The following is a 15,042-nucleotide window of genomic DNA, read 5'->3' on the forward strand; positions in this document are numbered from 1 at the left end:
TCTTAATTTGTACAAATTGGCCTTATAGATGATTCACGATAAAAATCAAATGCGTGGAAGTATGGGAGGAATCACTACATCGAACTTTAAAGATGCTTCCGGTTCACCCTCTTTACAAAACCATCAAGCAAAGTTCTTAGGTGGACCCTGAATTGTAAGTTCTTTTAAGTTTGTTTCCAGCATCCCACTGTCAACGGCGTGATATCCTTTTCTGGGGACTATAAAAAACGAACACACTATCATCCAATGCCGATGCGGGGAAGCCCAGAACAAGTGAGTAAAAATCTAATCCATTACTCAAACCAGCAAACTGAAAAAGTAATGGTATTGCCCACAAGCAGAAGGTGGCGTCGTATGCGGATGCGGATGCGGATACGGAGATGGCGTTGAGGTTTGGATGGTGTAAATCTTTTGTAACGCTTTGGTGTCCCCTTTTTTTATGTGCTTTTTGTACCCTTTTATTTTTAGGGTAAAGGGGTATGCCGTATTTAAGCGTATTTAAGTACGCAAATGTACTTGACTCCATGGAATTCATATTTCTAATCATCATCAAGAGTCAAAGTTAATATATGAATATGGTCCGATTTCTCAATGTCATGTTAAGTTTTAACATTGGGTTTGATAACAGTTTCGAAGCCACAACCTTAACATGGCAAGGAAATACTAATACCCATCCGTATAACAAACAGTGGGTTGTCTTTGGGTATGCAACATAATAGGTAACAGAATAGAGAGTAGCACTTAGTCGCTACACTTTATTTTTGTTTTGTTTGGGGGTATCACTCTGTGTGTGGAGGTACGTGAATGGAAATAAAACTGCAATTCGGTTCAGCACTTTGACCAGTTGAATGTCACTCAGGCGAGTCAAAGGCGAGACGAATCTTTTGGTCCTGTTTGAAGGAACTTTGACATCCGCCAAAGAACGAAGCCTTCCATAGTCCTTTTCCTTGTGGTCGTTGTTTTTTTTTTTTTTTTTTTTTTTTTTTAATTTGCACAACTTTTGACCCAAATTCATTTGTCACAGAATGGAGCCGGCCAAGCAGCAAAGGACCAAATTCCTAGCCCCAGGCGTGAGTCTGCCAACTTTCTATAAATAAATAATAGAGTGGCCGGAAAGGTGGCCGAGGGTGAGGGTCCTTGGGCAGCCAGGATGTGTCCATTCATTGGCAAAGCCATAAAGCCGGCGATAGATGGCTCCTGCGTGGCCGAGGTGCAAGGCGTGGGTTAAAGCGTCCAAGAACATGAGTTTGTGTCGGTTTTTATTGGTCTGAAGATAACATAGTGAAATCTGTTTTGTACACGCTAGATATAGAATATTAAAGAAATGAAAGAATTGGTTAACTTTGGAGGAAGACGTACTTTTTTTGTGCCTAATAATATGAAAGTTTTTATTTTTTGTAAATATAAGTTAAGCTATACAAAGCTTAGCATATTCATAATTTTAATGTTTTTAAGAATATTTAATTTTTGATGATTTTTTTAATGAATGCCATTCGATTGGAAATTTTATTACGAATTCAACGGTGTATGACATTCCACATTTTGACCATTATTTCGCAGGGTTTTGACACAAAAAGCAAGTTTTTAATGTGTTTTTTGTGATTATTGGCGATTTTTCAAACAAAATTATTTCTGAAGAGTCTTTTTGTTGTAACTTTGCCAAAATAAGACCCAAAGTCAAAAGAGTTGCTATTTTGAACAGCTAGCAACCTATACCATCCGTCCCCGATCGATTTAAGACAATAAATTTTGTTTTGACACAAAAACAGAATTTAGAAAGACGTTTTTTAAAAAAATTATTTTTGTCCAAGTTTCTGGATTTTTTGTAAGGGGGTACATCATCATTTTTTGCAGAAATTTGAAAATCTGAAAAAATTTTAACTGTGAATGCCATTCGATTGGAAATTTTGTTACGAATTCAACGGTGTATGACATTCCACACTTTGACCATTATTTCGCAGGGTTTTGACACAAAAAGCAAGTTTTTAATGTGTTTTTTGGGATTTTCGGCGATTTTTCAAACATAATTATTTCTGAAGAGTCTCTTTGTTGTAATTTTGCCAAAATAAGACCCAAAGTCAAAAGAGTTGCTATTTTGAACAGCTGCAAACTATACCATCCAACCCTGATCGATTTAAAACAATTAATTTTGTTTTGACACAAAAACAGAATTTAGAAAAACGTTTTTTAAAAAAATAATTTTTGTCCAAATTTCTGACTTTTTTGTAAGGGCGTACATCATCATTTTTTACAGAAATTTGAAAATCTGAAAAAATTTTAACTGTGAATGCCATTCGATTGGAAATTTTGTTACGAATTCAACGGTGTATGACATTCCACACTTTGACCATTATTTCCCAGGGTTTTGACACAAAAACCAAGTATTTAATGTGTTTTTTTTTGATTATTGGCGATTTTTCAATCAAAATTATTTCTGAAGAGTCTTTGTGTTGTAACTTTGCCAAAATAAGACCCAAAGTCAAAAGAGTGGCTATTTTGAACAGCTAGCAACCTATCCCATCCGCCCCCGATCGATTTAAGACAATAAATTTTGTTTTGACACAAAAACAGAATTTAGAAAGACGTTTTTTAAAAAAATGAATTTTGTCCAAGTTTCTGGATTTTTTGTAAGGGGGTACATCATCATTTTTTGCAGAAATTTGAAAATCTAAAAAAATTTTAACTGTGAATGCCATTCGATTGGAAATTTTGTTACGAATTCAACGGTGTATGACATTCCACATTTTGACCATTATTTCCCAGGGTTTTGACACAAAAACCAAGTTTTTAATGTGTTTTTTGTGATTATTGGCGATTTTTCAAACAAAATTATTTCTGAAGAGTCTTTTTGTTGTAACTTTGCCAAAATAAGACCCAAAGTCAAAAGAGTTGCTATTTTGAACAGCTAGCAACCTATCCCATCCGCCCCCGATCTTAGTTCTTCGACATATAGTAATGGTTAAATATTTTAGAATAACGGTTTAAATTTCATTAAAATCGGACGACAATATCATATAGCTCCCATAGAAATAATAAAAATATATAAAATAAATATCTAATAATTGAGCTGCAAATCATCATAGCTTCAATGTTTTTCCACATACACGCAAGTAAATCATAATTTTAATGTTTTTAAGTATTTAATTCTTGCAATAGCTGCAAGGGTTTATGAACTTCGGCTTGGCGAAGTTTGCTTTCTTTCCTGTTTTCATTTCATTTCAGTTTTTAAATTGTGAACAGCCTGGCGATTTAAATAGTGTGAAGGCGAGTTATATAAGGTTCTTGGGAATTAGACTAAAAATCACCGTATACCATTTCCGAATACGTGACGCTTTGCGATCCTAATGAGCTGCTCTCTGCTTTCCCTTTTCTAACCACAACTATTTGCAAGCCCTGAATTTTTCATAGCCGGAAATTAAATCAAGATTTGCGGGCTTTTGCGCAGGACAAAAAAATATAACAATAAAAAAGGAAGGGCAAAGGAAACGGATATGGAGACAGCAGCATTCATTTGCATATTTTGTACCGGTCCTAACTCTCATTTAAAATTGTTCATTTTCCCCTGGTCGGTTTTTCCCCACCCAATTCGACTGACACTTTGACCATGAAAATGAAAATATGTTCGAGTTTTTTGTGGCCGGGCTAAGAAGAAAAATGTTGTAGTCATGTGAGCAGAGTTTATGTGTGTGGATCTGTAAAAAGCGCAAGTGTAATTAGTGTGAGGCTTAACGGGGCTAAACCAACAAAAAGATCGTGGGCTGGGTTTTGGAGCAGACCGCCCAAAAAAAAAGTAAAACTTTGGGCAGACCAGTTCAGGTCTGGAATGTTTCATGCCACCAGTTGTTTCTCATTCTATAACTGTAGAGATTTTGAATGACGCTTGGCTTGAAAACGGAGCTTTAATTAATTTAACAACATGTATGCCATATATAATAATATGATAAAAATAATTATAAATACATTTCACAATGCTTATAAAAACTGGATCTTACTTAAATAAAACAAATGGTTTAATTCTTCTTTTGAAAAATTGTTCAACATTTATTAATCTCTAAAATTCTAGAGTTTTTAAATTTGTTTATAGCACAAACTATAAATAAATTTATAAAATATGGGCTGTATTAGATCAAGTCCTTCTAAATATATTTTATTTCATATTTTTTTATTGCTTACTAAACAAGGAAAGGTATGCAAATTATTAAATTTTCAAGAGTTTTTGATGATGCTTGCTTGATTAACATAACTTTAAGTTTTAAATAAGTATAACTTCTAGCAGCTTTGAATCTCAAATAAACGAAAAGTATAGAAATGAGGAACTTCTTAATAACATTTTTTTCTTAATTTAATAATTTATTTTATTTACTGTTTAAAAATCTACTACCGTATCTTCTGCAGTTGTTTCACTTAGAATTGTTACTTTTCTTTATTAAGTATTATTTTTGTAACTAAGGTTCAATATTACCAAAGCCCTGCTTAAAAAGTTTCTAAATTCTATAGGCCCACATTAAGGTAGCGTATATCAAAGTTTTGTTTTTCAAAAAAGTTCTGTCTTGTGTATTTTTTTTGTTGCTTTTTAGGACACTCTGGGACCTGGCTTTACAACTATTACGAAATTGCATTTGAATAGTCGCGGCGTTTAGGTATTCTGGTGCTTGGGTTTTGCCCCCACATTTGTAAATTTGTACATGGGTCCGATGAATGCAACTGAAACTGGAAACTGTCGCTGTCTCTGGCTGATAAATCGCCTTTGCATTATTTACGGTCCGCTCTGCTTTTTCAGCTATGCATGGTTACTTTTTATGGGCGGCACCGGTACCGGCACCTATGACGTATACGTGATATGCGGTATGTGACATGAGGCATCACAGACTTTGTTTGTTCTTTAATTTAGTGGGCAAGCCAACAAAAACCGCACATAACAAACAGCAATCAGAGAAGCCAACTGTAAATGGCCTTGCCAAGTGCCAAGTGCCAAGAGTGCTGGGAATTATGATCCGCATAAAAATATTTTAGTGCATGGGAGCGACAAATCGATGGATGGTTTTATAGCTGGCAGACAGATGAGCTGGGCATGAAAAAAGTTAAGAAAGAAGGTCAATTTGCACCTACGGAATGCGGAGAAAAGGTTTTCAATGTTTCAATCACTCAAATGCTCAAATATTTATTGACAGAGATTTATATTAGTTTGATAAATTATCTCCTTGAGTCAATAGAAACCAGTGTATATATTCAATTTTAGAAAGACAAAATAAATTGAACATTGGTCTTCTGACGTATCTATGATAAGCGAAGAAAAACAATAACAGCAAAAATATATATCAATTATTGGAAGAATAATAAATGAGTTTTGTGGTGTGAAAACAGCCATTATTAATTCATAAAAGAAAAACACTTAATAAATAGCGTGTTATAAAAAATATATTAAGTCCTTTGCTGTATATTCCTTTAATAAAAAAAATTTACCAAAGGTTGACAATAAGCTTCAGCTTTAATTGAATGAATTATTGGCGACCAATATATATGAAGTGAACTTTATCAATATTGTTTGTGGAAAGTGCGGCAACAATGCATTGAAATATTGGCCCATTTGGCACATCAGTCAATCGGCAAATAAAGAGCCGAGGAGCTTGAAAGTCATAAAAAACACATTCATCAGGCGTGTTTAAACGATTGCCATTAACGATGATGATGATAATGTTTCTGGCAAATCGAGGGGGTGGATGGGTGCATCTTGTGCGATTGTTTACTATATCTTCTTTATGGCTCTGTCATGGTCGTTGCATCGCGTCTTTCTCGCTTGATTTTATGGCAAAACTTCCGGTAATCAAGGGGCGATGCAAACAGCTGCTGTTGTCTTTCGCATTTCGCTGTTTTCTGATTACTGTTGCGATTCCATTGAAGCACCTTCGACAGGGGGGGCGTGGATGGGTGGTGCATTGGACCCCATCCAGAAGTGGCCTTGATGCCAACGCACCAACGAGTCCAAAAACAATGAGGCTGCAAATTGCATCTTGGTATATAAAGATATAGTTATTTACATATATCGTTCTTGGCCATAATAAGAGTGCTGATGGAAATCAGAAATAGTAACAAGTAAACAGGGGATAGGGGATTGGGGGGATGCCAGACCAAAACCAAGGGGCGTTCGAAAAGTGGGCGATGGGCGGTGGGCGGTGCGAGGCCAAGTACAGTGGCAAAGTCTTTTGATTTATGCGTAGCAATTAATTTTTTGCACATTTTTGCTGCTGCTGCCATGGATGTTACCATGGGGAAGCTGCTGCTCTGCGGATGATTTTGGTGTTTCTGTTGCTGTTGCTTTTGCTTTTGCTGCTGCTGACGACACGGACACGGACACGGAACTATGTAACAGGCGACAAAGCATGAGGGCCACACTGCTCTGAATACGTTCAAACAATGGTGAAAATGTTCACTTTACAAAACACGACACAATTTATTTATCTTTGCTAATTTTAATCTGTGGAAACTCAAAATATTCGAAATATAACCATATCCAGGTAAGTAAAATTTTAAAAACGGTAATTTCAAGAAGAAAAAAACTTTTATTTTATAACACGTTTCTCAGTTTAATTTTTATTTAATTATTTATTTTATTTTTTCACAAGCTTATAACTTAGTTGCCAGATAATATAAAAGCACTTAATTATAAGTTTTAAAACTTGTAGCGATAGGATGAAACCTTTACAATAATAATAATTAATAAATAAATAAGGAGCACGCAGACACTCACAAACTGGCACACAGTGCCTGCAAAAGGTGCGTTCACGCGTAGCAATGCATGGGTCTGCCCCCCCATATCCCTCCCTTTTTCCTCGGAAAAAACCCCTCCGTCCGTTTTGTCATTTTCCGGACGGAGGAGCGACGCTAAAGTCTCGGCCACGGTGCGGAATTCTCCGCTCCATTCCGCATTGCCTGAAGTTCTTGCGGCCGAAAATGGGCAACGTTTTGGAATTTTAGTTTCGCTTTGTTGCCGACCCCATCACCCCAACTCGCATTTTGTGGTTGTTGTCGGGCTAAGTGTTTGTTATGATTTATATTGGTTTTATTAAATGTTTCAACAACCTTTCTGCCAAAAATTATTTACTGCAGTCCATGGAAACGGGGCGACATATACATACATATACTCACCCCAAATTGTGGGGGCAAAATGACCAGACACTCGGTGATGCTGGTGATTCTGGTGATTCTGGTGATTCTGCATGAGGTGACATTAAATTTGTGGGCGGGCAACATTGTGGCAACTTTTCGCAGTTAATGAGCTTTAAAGGTGCAGTTTTACTTCGATAAAAAAAAAAAAAACTAAGAGGAGCAGCTGTCGCGGAACGGATACTAATGGAAAAAGGAGCACTTAAGTTTAAACATCAAGACATCGTAAAATGGCAGAGTGCTTAAAACTGAAAGAAAGGAATGAGAATAAGGGATATCAAATTATGACAGCGACGGATCTTAAGTACAATTTCGGAGGGAGATATTTTTTAATTATAAAATTCTACTAATGAGTTTCTTTGGATATTTCTTCCCAAGTCTTTGGAACTTTCAATAAAGCCAGCATTTAAATATGTTCATATTTTGAAAAGAAAATTTAAAATTTGTTAATAAAAATGAATTGAAACGCAACCTTAAAATAGAGTTTAAATTGATAAGGCTATTCTACCTGTAAAAAAATACGAAACATGGAAGAAGAAATGTAATGCAAACTAAAACAAAAACTTAAAATACACTCTTTAACAGATAAGTAATTTTAAAAAACAACTTTGCCAATTTAATAATGATAAGCTTGCTTTTAAATTATTAACTAATTAGTAATCTTACAAATTCCGAAATAACTTTATTTTGAACAAAGATTATTCTGAGGTACTTCGTATGCCAAACGCTTGAGCAAATCGGTTCATAGTGTTCCGGATTCCCGTCAATTTCTTCTGCCACTTTGGAGCAACTTGTCATTGCAGCTTAGATGACAATGTTGATGGTGTGGCACAAGCTGTAGAACAGGAGCAGGTGGACCAAAGGAACCGAAGGAGATCCTTCTAGACGCTGCACGTTCTTGACGGCTTTATTGTTTAGTTGGAGCAACCAACCTTCCCACTCGCGGCCACGAATTTTACGGGGGGAAAATGAGCAGAAAGTGCTCGAAAGTCGCCAAGTCGTTGATTCGTCTGGGGAAAAAGGGGGGATGGGGGTGGTCTGAACTTGAATGACTTTTCATAACTTTATAAAACTTTTCACAATGCAGGAAGGCAACGACAATAACAACAACAACGACAACGAGAACGACAACGACAATGAAGAAGAAGCCGCCTGACAATGGCCAAATGAGTGGAGGGTGCAAAATTGGGTGGTGAAGTTGCCGAGTTTGGGGTCACCTTTTCTTGCTTTGGCACGTTTCCGCTTCCGTTTAGTCTGCGTTGCTTACACTTGAGCATAATGAATATTTTCCCAAATTGAAATGTTGTTTGTCCTTGCCGAAAGGGGGGTTGGCAGGCTCAACTGACCCCCAAACTCCCCAAACTCCCAAAACTCCCCGAACTCCCACTTTCGAGTCACTTTCACTTTACGACTGCTTTGGAAGCTGCATAAATATGAAAAATGTAAAATTTAATATGCAATTTACGTCACTCGAAAGTTGTCTTGGCTTTTTTTTGGGGTCCTTTCAATTTGCATATTTCCCGAGCGTTGTTCTTCTTAATGTTTTACACTTTTTGGTTAGTGGACTTTCTTTTTGGGGGTTTCTTGTTGCTTTGTTTTATGTCTTTGGTCATTGTATTGTCTGGGGAAATTTAGAGCGAGTCTGTGGCAAATGTGCGATAAATATGTGTGCTCAACACTCTGCAAAAAAAAAACTTGGCAATGCGGGGGAGTTGCATAATTGCGAAATCGGAGACTTCAATTGACGTCCATCTCGCTGGCATTGAAATGCGACTCGTGAGATGCGGAACCTCGAAATCGTTTCGTTTCACGGCCTTTGGCCGCAGCACTCAACCAGGCACCCAGTCACCCAGTCACTCATTCAAATATTCATTCATTCATTCGGTCAATGATGGATAGACAGTTGTATGCTAAATATGATTGATATCCACACAAAGAGAGATCTCTCGAGAGCAGGTCATGATTTCTATGCCCAGCGATCGAGGCAATGATTGAAAGAGAGCTGCGAAAAAAAATGTGATCAATCATCCCACCATCGATTCGTTTGGCCTGCTTGCAAGATGACAAAACAAACATTAATGAGGGCGCATTCATGATCCAGCCATGAGATACTTTCCTCCACAGATACCCCACCGCAGTCTTTCTCTCGCAAATTTCACCGCTGCGCACTTGACTTTGACTAATACCCACCGATTTATTAAGTTAATTGGATCCCTTTGAGGAAAATCTCTAATTAGTTTGCTCGATTGCAATGGGAAATTTGGGGATGCATAATAAGCAAGCCTAGAATACCCTTAATGTATTAATTGAATTTGTATTTATTATAATTAATAATAATTATTAACTTGTGTTTATTCATCTGAGTCAAAAATTAAAAATTAAATTGGAAAAATTTTGTGTTAGCCAATAAATCAAAAAATTTAAGAAATAAAATGGGGTAGTAAAAATAAATATTTGACTATTGAATTCAAAATTTTAAATTTAATATTTAAATATTTGCATTTAAATTAAATAGTGGATTAAAACATTGAATACAATGTATATTTAATTCCATGATTAATAATAATGTTACAATCTTTTAACTAAAGTGGAAAATGTTAAATTGAAAATAGTTCCTATTTTATTTAAATGCATTTTATTGATGTTAAATATGGTTTAAATTTAAATTACAATTCTGGACACGCAAATCGATTACAAAAATAATCAAATACACAACTTTTCCATGCAGGTCTGTTCCTAATAAATCGAAATGAACCAGCGACCAAAATAAATACTTTTGAAAAGTTTCAAAAAATTAAAAAAGAGAGCAGTAAAAATTTGTTATTAAGATCTCATTATATTTTAATGCAGCAAATACCCGTTGTGAAGGGTACGAAATTTTGTGGATCAGACGATGACAGCAACGAGCAAGAAGCAAATAAATTAATTATGTTAATCTGTTTACATGACAGCCGCATTAAGGCCTGCTCTTAACCGGGCTTTTTCAGGGATGTCTCGCCTGGTTATGTGTGCGTGCAAAAGTATTTGTGTTTTGTTTAAGTTAATAAAGCAAACAACACCTGTCGCACTTCAAGCAGTTCTGTCTCCTGTGGACACGCATACGCACCGTTGACAGCGCCAAACTTAAAACGCTCAAATTGCACAAACTTTTGACAATCATCCAGGCCATGATGATGATGCTGATGGCCATGGTGGCGGACGAGGGATAGACGCTCCTAGACATCATCAATTTTCGGAGTCAGAGTTCAGGGCTGGGGGATAAAGACCACAAAACACTTGGGGAGCAGAACGGAATGGAAAGTTTCTGCGGTTCACTGGGAAACAGTGGGACGGAATTGCCTTATTGTGGATGATAAATATTGTAAAAACTTAAGTAATTTGCATTTTAGAACTCTTTAAATATGTATCTACCCAAGTAAAGTCTCTTTCTTCAATTAGTGGCTATTTACATAAATTTATAAATGGCTTTAGTGACTGAACTAAAATATCCAAATGGATTTAAATCAATAATGATTGATTTATAACAAACTTAATAATTATCGATTGATAATATGATCGATTTACAGTATAATTGATAATTAACGATTTGAATTATAAGTAGGAATGATTTTTCTTCTTTTCTTAGTTTTAATAGTACCAGCCTAAATTCAAGCTCACTAGTAACTAATTAAAATGTTAGTCTTACATTTATTATGTACCTATTACAATCTCCAGAATAAAAGATTCGTTACAAAAATATAATTGTTGTACTTAAATCCACTTTTAGATTGCCATTCGATGAAATATATTTGCTGATATGTGATACGGTTGGTGCCATTGTCCATTGTAGCTGATGTTGTTGATGAGGCATCGTGCACTTTAAGCAAATTAGTTACGCAGCTCATGTTCGTATGGGTCCTTATGGCCTCATCCCCCCACACGGACAAAAACCCGGTCCACCCACCAATTGTGTGTTGGCAAACAAATTTAATAAATAGCTAAACACACAAAAGTCACAACCCTTTGTACCAGCAGGATGGGAAAGTCCTCTTTGAGAATGGGGTTGTGGATGTGAATGTGGCAGGGATGGAACGGAATGGTTCTTCCGCCTGTCAACGAGCAACAGAAGCATGAAAGAAGCCATTGGCTCGCAACCCTCTCCCAAAAATGGGGGTCCTTCACCAACCACCCAGTTAGACATATTCATATTTACTCAAGTTTATGGAGCCTTGTATTTGTCTTTGGTTTTTGTCATCGCCGACATTGCGGATTGCCACATAAAATATAACACTTCATTTACAGACCCTCGCATTAGTCTTGGCTTCGTTTTAGCCTTGTCTTTTTGTCTTCTTGGATTTTTTCTTTTTGCTCCAGCGGAATTCTTTCAACGCCTAACGCCAACAGAAGGTTTTCGGGTGGGTCGAAGCTGGAGTTGCGGTTTCGCTCTTTCGGACAGGCCTCATAATTTATATGCTAAGCATATTGCACTTACATGGATTACCAACATATCGATATACATACATGTAGCAAATTTTCGTGTTACACATTTTGTGGGCCTGGTTAGTTGGCTCTTTGTGCCCGTTACAATTTGGTTAAACTGTCAGCAGCAGAAGTCTTTTTCTCGGAGTGGAGTGGCTAATGAAAAGGTTAAGGCTGAGGTTTTCATGGCTTACGATGCGACCAAAGTCAACCGGATTGGTGACCCCGATCTGCACCCTCGTCAAGTTGTCGCCATGTTTTGATAAAGCTAAGCCTGCAGAAAACACTGTCTTAAAGGAAATTAACCATTTAATCATTTAAAAATACTCGGTACTTAATGTTTATTCAACACTAATAGAAAAAATGAAATAAAATAAAAATCTGACTATTAAATTCAAAATTGTATATTAAATTTTTAAAAACAAAGAACAAAAAAAAATTTAAAAATCTTAAGTACGATTGCCTATTTTCTACGAAAATAAATAATATCAATACACAACTAAGCTATAAAATGTATCTTTGAGAATGCATTTACTTTATTTAAAACATTTTATTGTTGGGAATGCTTACTTTTATACACTGCATTTTATGGTGTAGTGAAAACTTTCCTCTATTTTAATTAATTTGAATTCATTCCCCAAATACTGAGTCTATTTTGAATGGTGAAACAATATTATCTCAGAGTCATAATTAATGAGCTATTTTCAACCCCTTTGAAAAAGACTTCCGTCTTGCATTTCTCTAAGCTTATCTGGTGGTGACCCCAACGCGGTGATCCTCAGTCACTTCGCCAGGTCGCGTTCAACTGGTGACCATGACGTTGATGATTCAGCTGTCACACCCACCCGCCGGTTAAACTGACCTGACTTAACCCATTACGGAGCTCTTTTCGATGCCACCGAAGCATGCCACCGATTCCCATGAAGCGCTCAGCGGAGCATAAAAAGTTCACAGCCCATTGCCAGCTTGGCCAACCCTTCATCCAGAGGCCCAAGGCCTCCACCTCCTCCTCCACCTCCATCTCCATCTCCGTCTTCGTCTGGTCAGATCTCCGGTTCCGAGAAAACAAAACTCCACTTCCTTATGGCCAAGAACGGCAGCAAAAGGCTCGGTTGCCACTTTAAATATTGTTTTGACCCAATTTCTGGTGGTACTTCGACAGCTTTCGCCTAAACGAGGCAATATATCTAATTTCCCTTAGTAAACAAAATACTTGTTAACATATAAAAATTAAAATGGGAAATGTGGCCCAAAGATGGGCATAATTAAAAGAAATAATTTGCAATTTTGATAATGGTTCCAAAGTAGCCTTTGCTCTTTTATTTTATACATTTATAAGAATAAGATTGCACCAAATTCTTTAAATGAATTATGTCAGGTTTTTTGATAGTAACTATATAAAAAATGTCTTATTTTAAATTTTCAAAAAGGTAATAGTAATATAACAAATATCTTATCTATGACTAGCGAATCTTTGAAGGGGACTCACCCATGCTGATGTCGATGATGGTGAAATCGATGGGTCAGAATTCGCTGCTGATGACCTTGGACCGGCAGACGTCGCTGCAGGGGGACGCAGTTCGCTGTTGGGTGGCAGTGGGTGGTGTTTCCGTTTCCGCCATTTGCGGCATTTCCGGCGACTCCAATTCCATTTCCATTTCGAGCATGCCACAGGGGCAGTCTCTGCACCTTTTTCACTTCCGGCGAGAGACCGGTGATCCGTGTGGCCGCTGCACTGGCGCTCAGCGGGCAGGTCGAATTGGCCAGGTCACTGGCGTCCGTATCCCCATCCTCCTCCCCCTCTGCCTCCTGCTTCGGTGCCGGGGGGCGGCTGCGTCGCGGGGGGCGTGGCAGCGGTTTGGGGGCCACTCGTCGTCGTTGTTGCAACTGATTGCTGGTTGTTGTCGTCGCGCTGGTTGTTATTGTTGTTGCCGCCGATCGGATCGACTTCAGTTTGATGTCGATCAGACCAGGTGGGTGTGGCAAATTATTGTTGTTGTTGTTATTATTATTGTTATTATTATTATTACTCTTACTGCAATTGTTATTCTTGTTCTTGCTAATGCCCTGCCAATGATGTGATTGCATTGGCAGCTGATTATGGAGATGATGTTGCTGCTGGCTCGTTGGCATTGCTGTTGTTGCGCTTGTTGCTGTTGCTGTTGCTGTTGCTGTTGTCGTTGACGATGACGATGATGATGTTGCAGCATGACTCGGCGTCGATCGAAGATCGTTTAGCATTATGTCCAAGTCGCTGGCCAGCGAGCTGAGCAGCTGCAATGAAACGGCAAATGTTGGAGGTTAACAAAGAGTCGGACAAGCCTCCAAATCAAAATACAACATAATGAGCCCCACAATCAAATTCAATCCAATCTACGGAATTAACAAACAGTTCAAGATGTTTTTCAAGCTATCCATTAAATGTCCATAGTGCTTGCTTAACAAGTTTTGAAAAGAATTAGCGCTAAATTAACGGATAAGACCACCTAAAAATCAGTTTTTGTTTTTAATCAAAACCTTCAACTTTGTGAAATTTTGTTTGTTGGAGGTGCGATCGTCACTGTTTTCTTAGCTCGTTCTCTTTTTTCGATAATTAAAAGTAAAGTATATTTCCTCTTTAGTTTCTTATGCACGATTAATTGAGTAAACCTTTTCCGGCGACATGTTGTTCAGAACCAGTATTGCACTTTAGGAAATCATAAAAACGGCCAACGATTGGTTTTTGGTTTTAATAATTACAGTCGTTTGTAATGATTTAATTGATAATGTTATTGGACGAATTTGCATGTGCAAAGTCTGGCTTAAGAATTCTGTTAATATATCGTATGTGGTTACTTAAATAAGTGACTGAGTTCTAGATTATTTTATATTAATTGTAATTTACTAGAAATCACCATAATAATAATAATAATAATATAAATACTTTGTACTTGTTCCAATCATCTCTGTTTGCATGCCCTTTTTCAAGATTTGTAATTGTTTTGTTCAGGATTTATAACTTTAAATTTTTTTAATAACTTTCAAACACTTTGTGAATTCTTGTGAATTTAATATTATTAATATCCTATTTGGTTGATATTTATAAACTTAACGCAAAGAGTAAAAGTTTAATATGTAACGTTTGTAAATGAAAATTTTGGTAGTCCCTTAAAAAAGTCTCTGTTTTTATTATATCCGAAAACAGTCAGACAAATTAAAATATATACTAAACATTTTAGAAGGCAAATAATTTTGCTTGAAAATAAATGTTGATGCCTTGCAATGAAAGAATGTGGTGCCTGTTTTTCCAAGTGCAAGTATCGGTGGCACTTGGACTTAGCCTTCGGATCTGGGTCCGTGAGGAATGTTCGTAGCACAAACAGTGGGCTGGGCTGGGCTTGGGAACTGGAGTTGGAGTTGGGTGATGTCTGGTGGGGCGAA

The 15,042-nt window shown here is 37.0% G+C and overlaps 1 protein-coding gene across 1 annotated transcript in view; it reads right to left on the bottom strand.

The window, feature by feature from the left end:
• LOC108140860 (protein sprint) overlaps positions 1–15,042 on the bottom strand; it is a 113,197-nt gene that overhangs the window by 86,252 nt on the left and 11,903 nt on the right. Inside the window, exon 3 of the mRNA XM_017263846.2 lies at positions 13,112–13,896. Within this exon, the coding sequence (XP_017119335.1) occupies positions 13,112–13,896 (785 nt within the window). The remainder of the gene's footprint in view (positions 1–13,111; positions 13,897–15,042) is intronic.

This window comes from Drosophila elegans, unplaced genomic scaffold (genome assembly GCF_018152505.1).
Source record: "Drosophila elegans isolate 14027-0461.03 unplaced genomic scaffold, ASM1815250v1 contig_149, whole genome shotgun sequence".
NCBI lineage: Eukaryota > Metazoa > Arthropoda > Insecta > Diptera > Drosophilidae > Drosophila > Drosophila elegans.